The sequence below is a fragment of the Malus sylvestris genome, chromosome 10, assembly GCF_916048215.2.
Source record: "Malus sylvestris chromosome 10, drMalSylv7.2, whole genome shotgun sequence".
Taxonomy (NCBI): Eukaryota; Viridiplantae; Streptophyta; class Magnoliopsida; order Rosales; family Rosaceae; genus Malus; species Malus sylvestris.
Window position 1 is genome coordinate 10,092,475 of NC_062269.1, and position 18,576 is coordinate 10,111,050.

The 18,576-nt window shown below is 36.8% G+C and overlaps 2 protein-coding genes across 2 annotated transcripts; one reads left to right on the top strand and one right to left on the bottom strand.

Moving 5' to 3' along the window:
• Positions 1 to 257: 257 nt before the first annotated feature.
• Positions 258 to 2,482, bottom strand: LOC126585995 (uncharacterized). The gene is made up of 4 exons (XM_050250647.1): positions 1,846 to 2,482; positions 1,616 to 1,705; positions 916 to 983; positions 258 to 584 (listed from the first exon to the last, which is right to left on the bottom strand). Exons 1-4 carry the CDS (start codon positions 2,461 to 2,463, stop codon positions 446 to 448), a joined length of 915 nt encoding a protein of 304 aa, XP_050106604.1. The 5' UTR covers positions 2,464 to 2,482; the 3' UTR covers positions 258 to 445.
• A 13,905-nt stretch (positions 2,483 to 16,387) lies between these two features.
• LOC126584206 (uncharacterized) lies at positions 16,388 to 17,038 on the top strand. The gene has a single exon (XM_050248666.1). The coding sequence runs from the start codon at positions 16,388 to 16,390 to the stop codon at positions 17,036 to 17,038; it is 651 nt and encodes a 216-aa protein (XP_050104623.1).
• Positions 17,039 to 18,576: the final 1,538 nt, after the last annotated feature.

The window sequence follows — 18,576 nt, forward strand, 5'->3', positions numbered from 1 at the left end:
ACAGTAATAGAAGAATACTAAGACTTGTGAGTCTGTTGTATTGAAGTTTTCAAAATGCCAAGTTGATCAATAAATTTGTATTTAAAAAATCACATTAAAGAAAAACTGTTGGGGATGCTCTAGTAAACTAATAACATATTGACATCTAAAATATCATATTTGTTTCATCATCAATAACGTTAGCAAAAGTGTAGAATATACTTTCACACAGCTGTGTCTCAAATATTTTATTACATAGAAAATAAACAAAAACTGGGGAAAGAAAGAAATCGATTGCATGATATCAGCACACAATATTTGTATTTTGTTTTTTCGAAGGGCCTTTTGGCCAACTTAACAATTTACAACGCGAAATGAACCACGTATCGATCACGTTAGCCTTCTTAAAACAGTGATTTAATTTCAAACTGGGAACTATTAGAGTTTAAGTGTTTGCAAAGTTTGCTTACTGTTCGTGCACATTTTCTTGTAACAGAGAAGAGAGAAATCTCTTGAGTTCCCCGTTGTAAACAAATGGTCCTTCCACTTGAACAAGATGGCCGGTCTTCTCAATGGACTTTAGAGTTGCGTTGTCTCCTAGTTGGCTGTAATATAATCAGAAGACCCCAAAATAAATGGATTATCAGAAAGATTTTTATGACTATAACAAATTAAGTGTTGCTAGAGAGGCTACATGAAGTCTTGAACATATTTTTTAGGCCAAATGATGTAGCAGTTGATTGTTGGATTTCATTTTATAAGCACTATAGAAGGAATCCAATCATCAACAGCGTCACATCATATCGTATATAAAGTATCGTCTAAAAACATGGTCCATTGGCATTCTCTGTGATTTGATCCATTTTAGGTTTTATATCAAAGTGAAAGTTCTTGAATGAGTAAAATAATGCATTGTCTAAGACAAGTTGGGCATACTTCTTGAGATTTTTGGCAGTTTCCATGTCGAAAATCTTGTCATTCTCTCCCCACAACAGATGCACCCGCTGCAAGAAAACGAGTCATTTGTATCAAAGGAAAGTTTTGGAGAAAAAAAAATTAGATAGATCACTTTCTTTGATTGCTTTACGATCCGTTTAATAGCCATTTCAGTTTTCAGCTTTCACAAAAATAGTTTTCAGTGTTGGGTTTTCAATACTAAACAAGTTTTCAGTTTAAAAATATAAAAACTAAACAAAAAAAGAAATGGTTATCAAACAACTCTTAACATTATCAGATTGTTTGTAATCTATTCTATTAAGAGAAGAGGGCTTGTCAACTTTTTGCCCCATTTTCTTCCAATTTTACCCTCACTTTTGAATACACAATATTGACATGAGGAGGGAAAAATAGTAATTTTGTATCTTTTGACAAAATGATAATCATATCCCTATTTTTACTATTTTACCTTTTTTTTTTTTTTTATGGAAAACTGACAATTACTTATTTTTCCATTGATACACAATATTTGCATAAGGAAGACAAAACAGTAATTATGTAATATTAAAAAAAAATATGCACTTATTAAGAGAAATTGTTCACAGACAAATAATAGTATAGAAAAAAAATATGCACTTATTAAGAGAAATAATTTACACACTTTGTGTGTGTGCTATGTGCTAGTGTATATGAAGAAAACCTGTGGGTAATGAGCAGCTGTAAAGTCCTTGTCATCCACAACCAATGCCGCCAAAAGTTCCTCCATCTCTTCTCTATGTTCAAACATAACCTGCAGCCACAATGCCCATATATGCATTGACTCAAATGTTTAAGAGTCAAAAGAAGCATGAACCTAGTACTAATCCAGATCAACATGCGTGGGTTACTTAGTTAGCATAATTAACTATCTAATTACTCCAAATAACATACCTCCAAATAGTGTTTGCAAATCCAATCGGGGAGATGTGGAAATTTATAGGTAGCAATTTCAAATATGTTTCTCACACCCTTAACTGAGTCGGGAAGCAAGTAATCTGACCAGCATTTGAACCCCAGTCTCTCAAGAGATGCATTGGTGATTGATCTGGTCAAAGCCATAACGGAGCAAGTCACCACCATAGACTCAACCAAATTAGGGTACAACTCAGCCATCTTAAACCCAACCATGCCTCCATAGCTCAACCCCACCAAGGTGCACCTCTCCACCCCAAGCATCCTCAAACCCTTTGCCACACACTCCGCTTGAAACTCCGGTGACCTATCCGGTTTATCCGTGGTGGAGCCGCCAAAGAAGAGAAGGTCCGGAACGTAAACTGCGTAGTCTTTGGCAAGAGATAGCACTTGAAATTGCCATGTTGTGATGCCATCCATTGCAAACCCATGGATGAATACCACGGCTGGCTTGAATTTTTGGTTTTCTGTAATTTTGTTGGGGACCCAGAAGTTCATGACAGTTCCTGGCTCGATTTCCACAGTTTGGGATCTCATCCCTACTAGCTTCATAACCCCGCGCAGAATAAACTTGCAGACTGCAAAAATGTTCCCCATCTCTCTCCCACTCTCTCCCCTTAACACCACACCTTTTTTTTAATGTGTTATCCACACACTCCATTTTACTTCTCACACACCCCTTGATAATTTTTGTCCGTTGATCTTCTTCAATTCATCCGATCCGACGGCCGAAAATTAAAAATGTGTATGAGAAGTAAAATGGGGTGTGTGGATATCAGACCCCTTTTTTTTTCTCCATGTTGAGTTGATGATAAAACTTTTCAAACTTACCGGTACTCAAACCTTTAGTGAACAGGTTCGCAACTTGATCATCTATCTTAATTAATTAGCAGCATCTCAATTTCTTCTTCTTGTAGAACCTTCTCTCTGATAAAATGGCAGTGTATCTCCACATGCTTACGGAACCATCTTGATGGTAAGGGTCATTTTAGGGACCATTTATGAGGAAAAACCCTTATCAAAATAAATGGCTTTTAATAATTGACAAAAAAAAGGGCTTTTAAATATTGATGCAAATAATAACAACCTATTTATATACACATAGTTGAATTTTCACTCACCCAAACTTTGCCTAAGAAGAAAACAATATACAACAAAAAGTTATCCCTAAACACAACTTCACAATTTACAAAAAAGAAAAGAAAATAGGCTCATGTATGTAAGTTATCAATATATTAACATATTAATCAAGATTTCAAAAATATCTCAATCTGTATACCAGAAAAAGAATAAGATATTCAATTCATGCATATCAGGGCTTCAGGCCACCCAAGTTCTAGTGATTTCTCTGAGTTTTGTAAGGTTTAGTTGCCCACATACTTAAGAGACTGATTATAGCACATTGTTTTTCTGATGAAAAATATGAGAAGAAAATTGAAATGTAAAGAAGTAAGAACTTCTAAGATGGGTGTTTGTTGGAGTTGGCTCGATTGGGAACTTGAAACGTTGTTGGGTTTAAGTTTTTCATTTGTTTAGGGTTAGAATATGAAGCAAACAAATAGGTGTATGGAAGCATACACTAAAGTTAATGTGGGTGAGCAAAAATGCACCCTATATAGAAGCATATAATCACCTGAGTCTATATTGTCTGAAAGCAGTAAACAGATCGAAAGCTTAGTTGGCACTTGCCAAAATATACAAATGAGATGAATCCAGATCCTCATCCATAACCCGAAATCGAAAGCAAATGATGAGCTATAATTTGGTAATGAACCCTAATAACAACAAGAGGAAGCTAGGTAACGGGTATAAAACCGTCACTTTCAAGTTGTGAGCAATACCAACATAAAACGGAAACGTGTCTTCCTCTGCATCACTAGAAGATAACCCTTTCTCAAGAGCAAGGAATAATTGACAATAAAATTATAGCTGCCCCTAGCTGGAACTGCTTCATGGCATTATAGTGTATCACCAAATTAATCAACATCAACACAGAGATCACAAGATGTCTTATATCACAGGGAGTGTTGAAGCACATCATTGTAATTCGAAAGTTTCCACGAACCCAGTTGAATGCCATAACAAAGTACCACATAACTTGCCCAATAAATAAATACAACAACAACAAAGCATTTTCCCACTAAGTGGGGTTGGCTATATGAATCCTAGAACGTCATTGTGTTCAGTTATGTGTCACGTCTTCCATTAGATCCAAGTACTCTTAAGTCTTTTCTTATAGTCTCTTCTAAAGTCTTCCTAGGTCTTCATCTACCCCTTTGGCCCTAAACCTCTGTCTCGTAATCCCATCTTCTAACTGGAACGTCAGTAGGCCTTCGTTTCACATGTCCAAACCACCGTAACTGATTTTCTCTCATATTTTCTTCAATTTCGGCTACTCCTACTTTACCTCGGATATCCTCATTCATAATCTTATCATTTCTCGTGTGCCCACACATCCAACGAAACATTCTCATCTCCACTACACCTATTTTATGTACGTGTTGATGTTTTCACATCCCAACATTCCATGCCTTAAAGCATTGCTAGCCTTATTGTTGTCCTATAAAATTTTCCCCAATAAATAAATAATTAAAAAAAATGATAAAAAGGGGCAAAAAAATAACAAGATAGATTGACCAGCAAATCTATCAATGTTTCCTTCCTATAAGCTCAGTCCCTGATCAAATTGTGATTGAGCTCTATAAACCATCAAACCACAACAAAGGTTTAGTTTCATGAATCACAACTAGACAAAACACAAAACCTTAATCCATTAATCAAATATTGCAAACTAACCGGAAGAATTCCCATTTGATGAAGTCATGAAGCTATGAAAGTGAATAATTGCTAGCCGAGCCTTCTTCTCTCTGTCAGTACACTTTATGCTCAAACTAATAATATGACTTATTTCCGTAAAAGAGTGTAGTACTGTGAGAATAGAGGTTCCAATATATATAGGCATATACAATCATTGTCATATCCCAATATGGACTCCCTGTTACAATCCATATAAAAAACTGTATGTGTTTTCTCACCTTTCTCAATTCAATACTATAGTAAAATCCTTCATAAACAAGAGTTTGCATTCATCTTCTAATAAGGCATTCTTTAGACTAATTGGACTTAAACATCAAATGTCAAAACATCTAATCTCATGCTCATGCTCATACTCTTACATTATCCCACTTGAGCATGAGATCAATTTTAGACACAACCTAACCAATTACAAAGAAGTGATCACACAGCCTTATTCAAGAATTTACCATCATGACTAATGCTCCATTGCATCTCAAAATATAGAAACTAAGAACCTTCAACTACAAACCAAATACAGTATTAATTCAAAGTCCACACATATTCAATCTGCAAATTTAACTCATGATCAAACCGATATATAAAGAGTCATTCAACAATTTGCTCCCACTTTTCAAAAGATCAATGTGTATTAATCACAATTGAAAGCAGCATGTCTAACAATTAAACAAAAAACAATTCATAACCAATAGCTCAAACAATAACTTCATTAGGAATAAACTAATTGCATCAGACCTTTTCAATATTGCAGCAGCAAACGAATTACTCTCACTGATCAAAACCTTCTAGCACTCTCATCAGAGAAACATGTGACTTGAACTCTCCAATTATTGGCCAAAATGGAGAAAGGAAATTCCATTACAATTTTGTAAGAATGTGGAAAAATGGACCTATTTATATGTCTATAATACAAATAGCCAAATGATGTTGAACCAAGGAGGCTACATATGGGCATTTGTAATACAGTGAAATACACTCACATGATATAACATAAGGTTACTAATTGAAACCTGAAATTATACTCCTATAAACGAGTTCATATAAATGGAGAATTATATATGAAGGGTTGTGAGTCACCCAAATTATGTCTCCATAAGTAAATCCCTCAAGTATACATGGGAGCAAATTGCTCTGTATAAGTTCTAAAAGGGTAATGTGTCATGAAGTGTAGAAAATCCATGAATGATTCAAATTGTTTGAAGTAAGCGGTAAAGCATAAATTATATACTCAATACGAGTGGATGGTATAAATTTCCTTAGTGAGTACTATCATTATGATATTGTTGCAACATACTAAAATCTCTTGCAAGAGTTGATGATATTAGATTTGAACTCCTGAATAGTCTAGAAAGATTATAAAGTGTTGAAATGAATATTATCTCGAGCTGCAGATCGAACAGTATGCCAACATGAATCTTATCCATGATGTTTATGATATTAAAGAACCATATGGGTTGAAGATTATGAGTTAAATACTCAAATAATTAACCAATGTTTAGACACTAAGAATGATCATTTATCTTCATGAGGGAAAAGATAAATTGATATTTGGTCCAGAAGGACCACATCTTAGTGAAGTATATGCTTTATTATATTTAGCACAACATTATTCTTCCACATCTTAGTGAAGTATATACTTTATTGTATTTAGCACAACACTATTCTTATCCATTAAAAGGTTCATTGATTTATATTCTTGGAACTAGAATATTTCATCGTTTGCTCATTTATTTATTGATTATGGAACCAGAAGTTTTCATGGGTTTCTATATCTAACAAGTTGGAATAAAAAATTTCAGAGACACAAGGATTATACATTACTTGGCAGAACCCCAGAAGGAGGTGGCACTAGAGACAGATCATGTGAAGCCTCAAGTACTTGGCAGAACACTAGAAGGGGGAGGCACTAGAGATTGATCATGTAAAGCTTCAGTACTTGGCGGAACTCCAAAAAGAAGAGGCACCGAAGATTGATTATTTGGAGCCTCAATACTTGGTAAAACTCCAGACGACGATTGCAATTGGTGCCTTTGGAATAAAGCCACAAACCTCTGATGGTCACTTTGAATCCGACTTTCAGATTCCTGCAACTAGTCAAGCTTTCTTTTCATGCTCATTGAGTAATTATTTGCAAGCATGTGCAACCCTCTATTTATGTACTTGAGCAATCTGATCTCTCATCTAAGATTTGCCACCTCAGTCATTAATGATTCAACTTAGTGAGTTCGAGTAAGTAGGCGTTGGCCCATATTTGATACAGAGCTCACACACTGAACACTGAAAACCAGAGAGTCTTGAACAACTAATTTGTCGAACTGTTTTGAAAGTATCTTTTTATACTTGGGAGTGAGAAGATTCCAAGCTATCATTGTAACAATTATGTTATTCTTTATCACAGAGTCCCCAACCGTAAGATGACCATTAGTGGATAAGAAGGATGGATGACATAGATTGTCTTGAGGAGACATGTTTGCATATTCCACAACATTCAAATTGAAACGACAGTCAGATAGGCAAGCCATTTTCAGAAATGATGAAGGAAAAAAAGGTTAGATAAATTGAAATCTCATAAATGCAAAACGAGGAAATTTATACAAGCAGCAACTTTCTGAGCTTGCTTTTAAACACAATTGATGCCTCTATAAAAGAAGAGGCTGATATGAGCATATTTATGCGAGTTAGTTAGCTTGTTTCTTCGTTTTTACTTAGTTATTTTCTGCTTATTAGAGTGTTTTAAGTTATTTTCGTGTGTTTGTAGGTCCAATTGGCAAAGTTGGTAAGAAAGTGCATTTTGGAGAATTTTAGAGCAATTTTAGGTTAGAATGGATTGCATGCATGTGGAGCATAAGGAATGGACGTTTTTTAAGATCAAATGAAGCTAGGAATGTGCTAAAGAGATGGAGAAATTAATTCAAGTTTTTGAAGATGAGTAATCAGCTAAAAGGAAGAAGCATTATCCAAAACCTTTTCAGATTTCTAGAAGCCCTTTCTAGAAGCAACCCTTCTAGAAAGCTTATCCTTGCCCTAAACTTATGCCGCACCATCCTTTCTAGAATCCCTAGAAAGGTGGCGCCTCTTCCCTTTTCTAGAAGCTTAGGAACCTGCCATAACACATTCCTTCTAGAAGCCCTAAATAAGTGTCGCACCCTTCTTCTTCTAAAAGTCCAAAAATCTGCCAAAACCCTAATCCTTTTCCCTCCTGGATTGGGACGTGCCTTGACCTTGTTCTCCAAGGAATTGGTGCCGAAAACCCTAGCCTATAAATACATAATTCTGACCCTATTTTCGCACCACGCACATAAGAGCCTAGAATCAGAATTCCACACCTTGTGCCGCAGCCTTGAAGGAGAGAAGACTTTGCCGTGGCTTCCATTGGAGAAGATGAGGGTTGTGCCGCAAGCCACCTGCAACTATTGGAACTAATTATTATGAACATAAGGAACTAATTCCTTTTTAGGTAGAGGTGAATTTGAAGCCATGGACATATGTTTTATATAAATTGATTACATCCAGTTATTGTTTCGTAAAACATGAATGTAATTTACATATTTGCGTTATTGAGAACTTATTCTTGTGTGTTTATTAAGGATGCATACTTAGTTTGCATGCAGGGATTGAATGCTGAAATATAAGGGAATTTCACCTAATCGTTATGAACTTATATTTATAAGTAGTAGAGATTGCTAGTCACAATCGTGTTAAGTAAATTCTTGGCAGGAGTATCATGCATTTCATAGTTACGAATGCTTTGTCAGTGCTTATGATTTTCATAGAACTTAATGATCTTTGATATGTATCTCTATCATGTTGTTCATATAGGGAACTTGAGAAGAATAATTTGGTTGCGATGCGTTGTCCATTCAATTTAATGAACTTAGGAAAATCTGAAAGTTAATTCGTGCATTCACAATTAATTTGGGGCATTGTCATTCATGGTTTAAAGAAACAATACTAGAAATCAATTTGTATGCATATGTTTCATGTGTGGAGAATAACCCTTTGGCTAGTTTTTCACCATTCAAATCGCCTAATTTTGTACCTAATTTACTTTGTTTTGCAATCTGTTTAGTTTAATTAATTTCATCCAAATCAATCCCCTAAGTGTGTTAGATTATTAGAAAAGTGTCCAAATTTGTCCAATTTAGTGTTTTGAGTCTTACTAGTTTTAATTTCATCCAAATAACTCCCTAGAGTCTGTTTTGAGTCAATTTCACTTAGTTGTGCTGTTTTATGTCAATTTGTTTAGTTTTGAGTCATAAGAGTCTAGTTTTGTGTTTTTGAGTCTTGTTTAGTGTTTTAGAGTTTAATTTGTGTAGATTAACAACCCTTCTAATCCCCAGCCTAAAACGATCCCTACTTTCATATACTACAATCATAGGGTTTTAATTTGAGTGTTAGAATATTTCACATCAAATTTTGGCGCCGTTGCCGGGGATTAGCAAAATTGCTAATCTTCCCCTTTGTGCCGTGAGTTTCATTCTAGTTTTGTTTCTATTTGGTTTTGTTTTCTGATTTTGTTTTGTCTTGTTTTCTTTGTTTTAGGTACTAGTTTATGACTCATAGTTCTCAAGCTGTTCGTGAGCATATATTGGAGTTTGACGATAATTTTGAACGAACATTGAGAAGGAAAAGAAGGCGACCAGAACCATGTCTACCTAGTTCTAGTTCTGAATTTGAATTTGAAGAGATAGAGGAAGAGGAACAAGTCATGGCTATGGATAATCGAACAATCAAGGAACTTTCAGCCTTGGGATTGGACAATGTTGTGCCTCTTTGCATTCAATACCCTACAGCAACCCAAGGCAAAACCGATGAGTTCGAGTTGAAGTCAAGCTTGTTGCATCATATTCCCAAATACCATGGGTTGTCCATGGAAGATACAAACAAGCATTTGAAGGAATTTGAAATAGTATGCTCAAGTATGACACCTATCAATGTGGATGGGAATATTCTGAAGATGAAAGCCTAGCTCAATGAGGCAGTTTCAAGAAGAAGGTAAACTACCTAGCTCAACCATTGTCAATCCAAAAGGAGGTTTTGAAACTGCCAAGGCTATCACTTTGAGAAGTGGTAAAGAGATTGGAACCAAGCTAAACACGTCCATATCAAGTCAAAAAGAGGACAAAAAGCTGCTGCTCGAGGAAGATGAAGTGGACAAAGTTGCGGCAAGGGTGGAACAAACCTTACCGCATCCTTCCAAGGCCCCTAAACCGTCACTTTCAGGTAAGGTTGTTCCAAATTCGACCCATTATAACCTAATTCCACCAAATGTGCCTTTCCCTCGCAGGTTTATGTAATCTAAGAAGGAAGAGAATGAAAAAGACATCTTAGAGACTTTCAGGAAGGTACAAGTCAATATCCCACTCCTTGATGCAATAAAGCAAGTTCCAAGGTATGCTAAGTTTTTAAAAGAGCTTTGTACAACAAGGAGGAGGATTTCGAAAAAAGAAGTGGTTCAGGTAAGTGAAAATGTAGTTGCTGTTTTGCAAAGAAAACTACCACCTAAATGCAAAGATCCAGGTAGTTTTACAATCCCTTGTGTTATTGGAAATACCAAGTTTGAACATGCCATGTTGGATTTAGGTGCTTCCATTAATGTCATGCCATACTCTATTTATGCATCTATGAACTTAGGAGAGCTTAAAAACGATGGTGTTATAATTCAATTAGCCGATCATTCTAATGCATATCCAAAAGGAGTTTTGGAAGATGTTTTGGTGCAGGTTTGATGTGAGAATTAACTTGACACACAAATTAAAGCCTATTGTTGACAATTGTAGTAAAGATGTAAGAAGGGATCGTTCTAGACCGGGGATTAACTAGGGATGCTAATCAACACAAATAAGACTCAAAAACACTAAACTAGACTCTATAAACTTAAAACTGACTCAAAACACTCAAAACAGCAACAAACAATAAAAAAAGACTCAATTCTAGACCTAACAAGTGACTTTGATGAAAATAAGACTTAACTTGACTAAAAAGACTAAAAAAAACAAATTATGACTCAACTAACAACACTTAATGAAAGGGGGATTGTTTTTGACGAATTTAAAACTTAAAACATAAACTTTGCATAAAACACTTTAATAAAACGAATTTGGTGAATTCAAAAGGGTGAAAGGCTAGTTAGAGGGTCCTTCTCCACACATGACATATGCATACAAACCAATTTCCAGTTATTATTCCTTTAGACTATGAATGACAACACCCCAAGTTAACTGTGATAGCACAAATTAACCATCAGATTTTCCTTAATTCATTGAATTAGATGGAATACGCATTGCAACCAAATTATCCTTATCAAGTTCCCTAACTATAAAAAGCATGTTAGAAAGACATATCAAAGGCCATTAAGTTCTTTGAAAACCATAAGCATTGACGAGGCATTCGTAACTATGACAAGCATGATACTCCTGCCAAGGATTCACTTAACACGATTGTGACTAGCAATCTCCACTACTTGTGAATATAAGTTCATAACGATTAGGTGAAACTCCTTTATACTCTAGCATCAAATTCATGCATGCAAAGTAAGTATGCATCCTCAATCAACATACATAAACAAGTTTTGATAACTCAGATAAGCAAATCACATTCAAGACTCAAGAAACAACAACTAGATGTAATCAATTCATATAAAACATATAATCATGGCTTCGAATTCACCTCTAACTAAAAAGAAATTAGTTCCACATGTTCATGATAATTGAAAACAATATTAAAACCAACATTGAAACAAATCTAAAGGTAGAAAGAACCATGAATGTCCCAGCAACTCCAATGGCAGATTCGAACCCTCATTGGATTGCAAGTCACGGCAAAAAGCTCATTTTTCCTTCCTTGCTGCGTCACTTGATGAATTTATGGGGAATTGGAGTGAGTTGTGGTGTAGGAATATATGGGCGGTGGTGTTGAATTATGTAGCAAAATCATGTATATATAGCTAGGGTTATGCACAATTTCTGAAGGGAAAATGATTGCACAATCCTATAGGAAAAGGTTAGGGTTTGGCAGAAACCAAGGGGAAAAAGGATTACACATCAAAAACCATAAGGAATAAGGATATAGGGTGCGACATAAACTATGAAAAAGGGTTCTAGAAAGGCTAAGGTGCGGCACCAAAATAGGGTTCTAGAAGGAACATGTTGTGGCAGGTTTCTAGAAAGAACACAAGGTCTTCTAGAAAGAAATGAAGCGCCACCTTTGTAGGAGAGGATTAAGACCTCTAGAAATCAGATATTTAGGTCCCCTTCCAGCTGGATTTAAGGTAAGATAAGATTAGGATAGGATAAGATAAGATAAGGTTAGTTTGGATAAGATAAGGTTGGATAAGGTTTTGGATAATGTTTCCTTTTTTTGAGCTGATTCCTTATCTTCTTTGTCTTGAATTTATTTTCTTTATCTCCTTAGCATCTTCCTAGCCTTTTGATCTTCAAATTTGTCCATCCATCTTGCTCCACTCATAAGCTATCCATTCTTGGCCCAAAACTGCTCTAAAATGCTCTAAATTGCACTTTCTTACCAACTTTGTCATTTGGACTAGGGGTGGGCAAACGGGTCCTAGACCCGCGGGTTGAGGCGGATCCTTGCGGTTCGGGGCAGGTACAGGGCAGGTCCAAAAATTATAAATATAAAATAGGGTGGGCCGGGCTGGTTCCTGGTAAATAACGGGGTGGGCCAGTTCTAAAAACTAGAGAAAACGAGTCCCCAGCCCGGACCATTCATTCCAACTGATTAAATCTCTACCGTTCATTCCTACTGATTACCCTCTCTCTTTTATTCTCAGAGTCAGACCTAATTCACTCAACCCTCCCCTCTCATTCATTTTGTTATTCTCAGACTCCACTCCGAGTCTCTTCCTCCAGTCCTCCCTCGATCTCTCATCTCTCTCGATCTTCTTCCTCTCGGTCTTTCTCTTTCACAGTCTTTTCTCTCTTTCCCATCTCACCTGCCCTAAACGCAGCTTAACCAGCCATAGACACCACTCCATAACCGCCTTGTAAACCACCTTGTTCCATGGAGAAGCCATGCCATTAGTCCAGCCGTCGAGTCGTAACTATCGCGCCGTTGCAAATCAATGGCTGTGGAGAAATTGAGCGAAGGCAGTGGGCACTGGACGATGGACCGGAACTCATCGCAGTCGTCAGTGAGGAAAACGACGTTGTCCTAGCCCTCTTAGATCCGTGAGGAAGACGATGTTCCCAGGCTCCTACTACTCTTCTTCTCGTCATGTAATTTCATTTTTGTACTAAATTTGAATTTGGGGATTTAGGAATTAGGGATTCAGTTAATTTGCTTGAAAATTTCATAAAAATGTTGGGGATTTAGCTTAATTAGGGATTCAGTTTTATTTTATTTTTTGATGAATTCGAAATTTTATATGAAGAGTTTTTTTATTAATTTGTTCTATTTGGGGATTTAGGTTGGGGTGTGAGAAATGCTTGAAAAATATTGGATTTTTTCTGGGAAGCCTGGTCTTTGATCCCCTGCATAACCCAAATCAGAAGGGTTGCAGTTGCAAATCTAATTAACTGGGAGTTAATTAATTAATTATCTTGCATTTATAGAAAGAGGAAGTAGAAGATGAATCGCATGTTTTGGAAATATGTGGTTTCTTGATCGCTGATATGTGGCAAGTAGACGGCGGCGATGCCTTTACACAGTGGACTTTGTGATGCAAAACTGGGGTCGTGGGCTGGTGGTAGTATGCCCAAAACCGAAAAAAAAAAAAAAAAGTAGTTGGACCCGTGGACCCGTGGACCCGTCCTGAACTGGCCCATTTGAAACTGGTCGGGTTAGGTCCGGTTCCCAAACTCAAAATACTTATACCCGGCCCGCCCCGCCCTGTTACATTTTAAAACGGGTAGGGCCAAGTTCTTCCAAATTTCAACCCGACCCGGCCCATGCCCAGCCCTAATTTGGACTTACAAACACACAAAAATAGCTTAAAACACTATAATAACATAAACTAACTATGAAAATGCAAGAAAACAAGCTAACTAAGTCACATAAATATGCTCCTATCAAGGTTAACAACTTAATATTTCCAATAGACTTCTATGTGCTTGAGATGGAGGATTCGGCCTATTTTACACCCTTGCCGATCCTACTTGGAAGACCCTTCATAAAAACAGCCCGCACCAAGATAGATGTGTTCAAAAGGACATTAACAATGGAATTTGATGGCAAGATTATTGATTTTAATATTTCTGAGACTATAAGGTATCCTAAAGATGATCATTCTTGTTTCTCTATTGATGTATTTGATTCTTTGGCGCATGATTATCTTGATTTCTTGAATGAGGATGCCCTTAAAACAATTATTGCACAAGGAATTAGGTTTAAATCCAATCTGGCCGAGCTTATCCTTGTAGCAAATGTCGAGATGGTTGCTGCCTTTGAGTCATTGCCCCACCATGTTGGTAAGCCCTCAATTCCAATTCTCATCTTTACTAACAAGTTGTTACCTTCAGTGATTCAAGCACCCATCATTGAGCTTAAACCATTGTCGGATCATTTAAAGTATGTCTTTTTGGGAGATAAAGAGATGTTGCCCGTCATAGTCTTTTCATCACTCATGGCAATGGAGAAGGAGAAACTGATTCGGGTGTTAAAAGAGCACAAGACAGCCATTGGATGGACGTTGGTCAACATTAAGGGAATTAGCCCTACCACTTGCATGCATCGCATACTTCTAGAGGAGGGGGCTAAACAAACTCGAGAGGCTCAACACCAACTCAACCCTTAAATGATGGAAGTTATGAAAAATGAGATTATCAAGCTTCTTGATTGCGGAGTCATCTACCCGATTTCGGATAGTCGTTGGGTTTCGCCGGTTCAAGTTATTCCCAAGAAATCTGGAGTCACCGTGGTAAAGAATGCAGAGAATGCCCACTCGTATCCAAATAGGTTGGAGAGTTTGCATTGACTATAGGAAGCTCGACACCACCACAAAGAAAGATCACTTCCCTTTGTCGTTCATTGTTCAAATGCTTGAAAGGTTAGCTGGTCATTCTTTTTATTGTTTTCTTGATGGTTATTCAGGATATAATCAGATTGTTATAGCTCCAAATGATCAAGAAAAAACCACTTTTACTTGTCCATTTGGTACTTTTGCTTATCGTCGAATGTCATTCGGTTTATGTAATGCACCAGCCACGTTTCAAAGTTGCATGGTAAGTATCTTTTCAGATTTTTTTGAGAAGATCGTTGAAGTTTTCATGGATGATTTTAACGTATTTGGTGATTCGTTTTATGGTTGTTTAGATAATCTCACATTAATCTTGAAACAATGCATCAAAACTAACCTTGTTTTGAATTGGGAAAAATGTCACTTTATGGTAAAACAAGGCATAGTTTTAGGTCACATAGTTTCAGCAAAGGGAATTGAGGTTGATAAATCGAAAATAGATCTTGTACGCTACTTACCCTCTTCCACTTCGATGAGAGAGGTTCATTCTTTTCTTGGACATGCAGGATTCTATAGGCGATTCATCAAAGATTTTTCAAAGATTTCCCAACCTCTATGCCGACTCTTACAGAAGGATGTGCCATTCAAGTTCGATGATGAATGTGAGAAGGCGTTCAATCACCTTAAAGAGATGCTAACTTCGGCCCTCATCATAGTCCCACCAGATTGAGCCTGCCTTTTGAGCTTATGTGCAATGCTTCAGATTATGCATTAGGGGCTATTTTGGGACAAAGAAAAGACAAGAAGCCGCATGTCATCTATTACGCATCTCGGACTTTGAATGATGCTCAATTGAACTACTCTACCGCTGAAAATAACTTCTTGCTGTTATATTTGCTTTAGATAAGTTTCATTCTTATTTACTTGGAGCTAAAGTTATAATTTACACTGATCATGCAGCTTTGAAGTATTTGCTCACAAAGAAGAAAGCCAAGCCAAGGCTTATTCGCTGGATGTTACTTCTCCAAGAGTTTGACATGGAAATTCGAGACAAGAAATGAAGTTAAACGTGGTGGCTGACCACTTGAGTCGTTTGGTGCATGATGAGGACCCATTACCTATTCCATAAGCATTCCCAGACGAGCAGTTGTTATCCATTGAGGTAAGTGAGCCATGGTATGCTGATTTGGTGAATTATTTAGTGACTAAACAAGTTCCAACCACCATAAACAAGCACCAACATGATAAACTTAAAAAGGATGCACGATTTTATGTTTGGGATGACCCTTATTTATGGAAATATTCCCCTGATCAGATTCTTCGTAGATGTGTGCATGATTCGGAGTTTAATTCAATTTTAACTTTCTGTCATACTTATGCATGTGGTGGTCATTTTGGCACATAACGCACAACACTTAAGGTTTTAGAATGTGGATTTTATTGGCCTACTATCTTTAAGGATGGTAGAACATTTTGAATGACTTGTGATCGTTGTCAACGAACGGGCAATATAAGCGCAAAAGATTAAATGCCACATAATCCTATCTATTCTGTCGAAATCTTTGATGTTTGGGGTATTGATTTCATGGGTCCTTTTCCTTCCTCACATGGTTTCCTTTATATTTTGTTTGTTGTGGATTATGTGTCGAAATGGGTGGAAGTAAAAGCCACCCGTACTAATGATTTAAAGTGATTGCAGATTTTGTTAAAACTAACATATTTGCAAGGTTTGGAATGCCAAGAGTACTTATAAGTGATGGGGGTTCCCATTTTTGCAATCGAACCATTGAGGCGATGCTCAAGAAGTACAATGTCATGCATAAGGTTTCAACACCTTATCATCCTCAAACAAGTGGCCAAGCAAAGGTTTCTAATAAGGAAATCAAGCAGATTTGGGAGAAGACGGTTGGACCCACTCGGAAGGATTGGAGCTTACGTTTGAATGATGCATTGTGGGCGTATCATACAGCCTACACAACACCAATTGGGATGTCACCATTTTGGCTCATCTATGGGAAACCATATCATCTTCCTGTTGAGTTAGAGCATCGTGCACATTGGGTAGTCAAGACATTCAATATGGACATTGATGCCGCTGGAATTCATAGGAAGCTTCAATTGAACGAGCTTGAAGAGATTCGGAATGAGGCTTATGAAAACGTTCACATTTACAAGGAGAAAACAAAGGCAGCCCATGACAAGATGATTTATGGCAAGACATTCTCTATAAGGCAGAAAGTGTTACTCTTCAACTCCCACCTTCGTTTGTTTCCGGGTAAGTTGCATTCTAAATGGATTGGCCCTTTTGTTGTTACTATGTTTTTCATTATGGTGCAGTCCAAATTCAAAGTCAATGGACACCGTTTGAAGCCCTACTATGAGACTTTTGAGGAGCATGTCATGGAGGATATACCCCTCCATGCCGTTGGCTCTATTAAAGCTTAAATGGAGGTATCATCCGGCTAGAAGGCGTTAAAGCAAGTGCTTCTTGGGAGGCAACCCATGTGTTCAAATGAAGGCATAATGGAATTATAGCTCCAACAACCAGATTTGCGTTCCTAACCCCTTCTCTTTATTGCTTTTACTCTACCATGATTGTCGTGTTTGTTAGTTGTTTTGATTGTTTGCGTGTGAGTTTATATTTGAAACATTGAGGACAATGTTTGGTAAGTGTGGGGGGGGTAAACAAGTTGTTTTTGCATGATTTTCATGTGATATTACCACCTAGCACCACTAGAGTTGTTCTTCATTGTTTTTAAGTGTTTTTAGTGTGTTTTGAAGTGTTTTATTGTGTTTTGAAAGAAAAATACGAAAATTTGAAGAAAAAAAAAGTAGAAAACGTTTGAAAAACCCAAAAAGAGTGGTTTTAAAGTTGTTTTTGTGTGTTTGTTTGTGTCTTTGGGTACCTTTCAACACAATGATGAGGATTTGGTTTTTAATTACATGACTGTTAAAGAAAGTTACAAACATGGGTGGAAGTTTGATATGCTTTTTGGTTTATGCTTGGTTGTAGTTGACGTTTACGAATTCACATGTAATCACAAAGAAAAAAAAATCAGTGTTTGTAACATGCTTGAAGGAAGGAACTCAAACTAACGCTACAACCCTGAGAGATTTAAGCCTAAGCTTTGTTTGGAAAGTTATTAATCTGTGATGTTTTTGTTTTCTAAAGTCGTTGCATGATCTCATTATTTCTTTGCTTGGTTGCTACTTAGAATGCGTTTTCATCATTATAATTCCAAATACTAGAACTCATGCCCGTGTCATTCAAAGCTTAAAATTGAGTGCATAACATAAAACAAGATGAAGTTGTTTAGTAGTTACCACCAGAGCCAAAAAGCCTTAATCCCTTTGAGCCTTATTGAGCCTATTTTCTTTGTTAGCCACATCATCCCTACCTTGCCTAGAATAGGACTATCCATACCCTTGTTCTTAAAGTATAGTGGAGCATGACTTAGAGGGAATTCCTTTTGGTCAAACATATTGCAGAAAACAAGTGTGGGGGAAGGTTATTTCCAAAGAAAGAAAAAAGAAAAAAAAAGCGTGAAAAAGAAAAGAAAACGAAGGAAAAGAATTGAGAAATAAGTGAGAATGAACTCACAAGTTTTGGTTGTTGAAGAAATGGTCCAAAAGTTTGAATTTGACCTTAAGTGTTGTGTGAATCTTCCCCTTGTGTTTAAAGTTAGTTGCTGCATTCAAAAGGAAATTCTAGGTGTTGATTTCATTACTTTGCTTACTATTGCTTTAAGAACTATTGTTTATCCTTGACCATTCTTTGTTAGCCAATACCTTAGCCTCGTTACAACCCTTAGACTTCTATCTTGGGTGTTATGTGTTTCAATCTGTGGAGTTTGGGATTGGTATGAGCATATGGGATCCCTGGTTCTCGCGTCTAAGTAGTGGCATTCCATTCATGAGTGGCTAGTCTACATGTATTAATAATTCCAGAAAGTGCTTTCTTTGATTATAACATATGTGAGTGG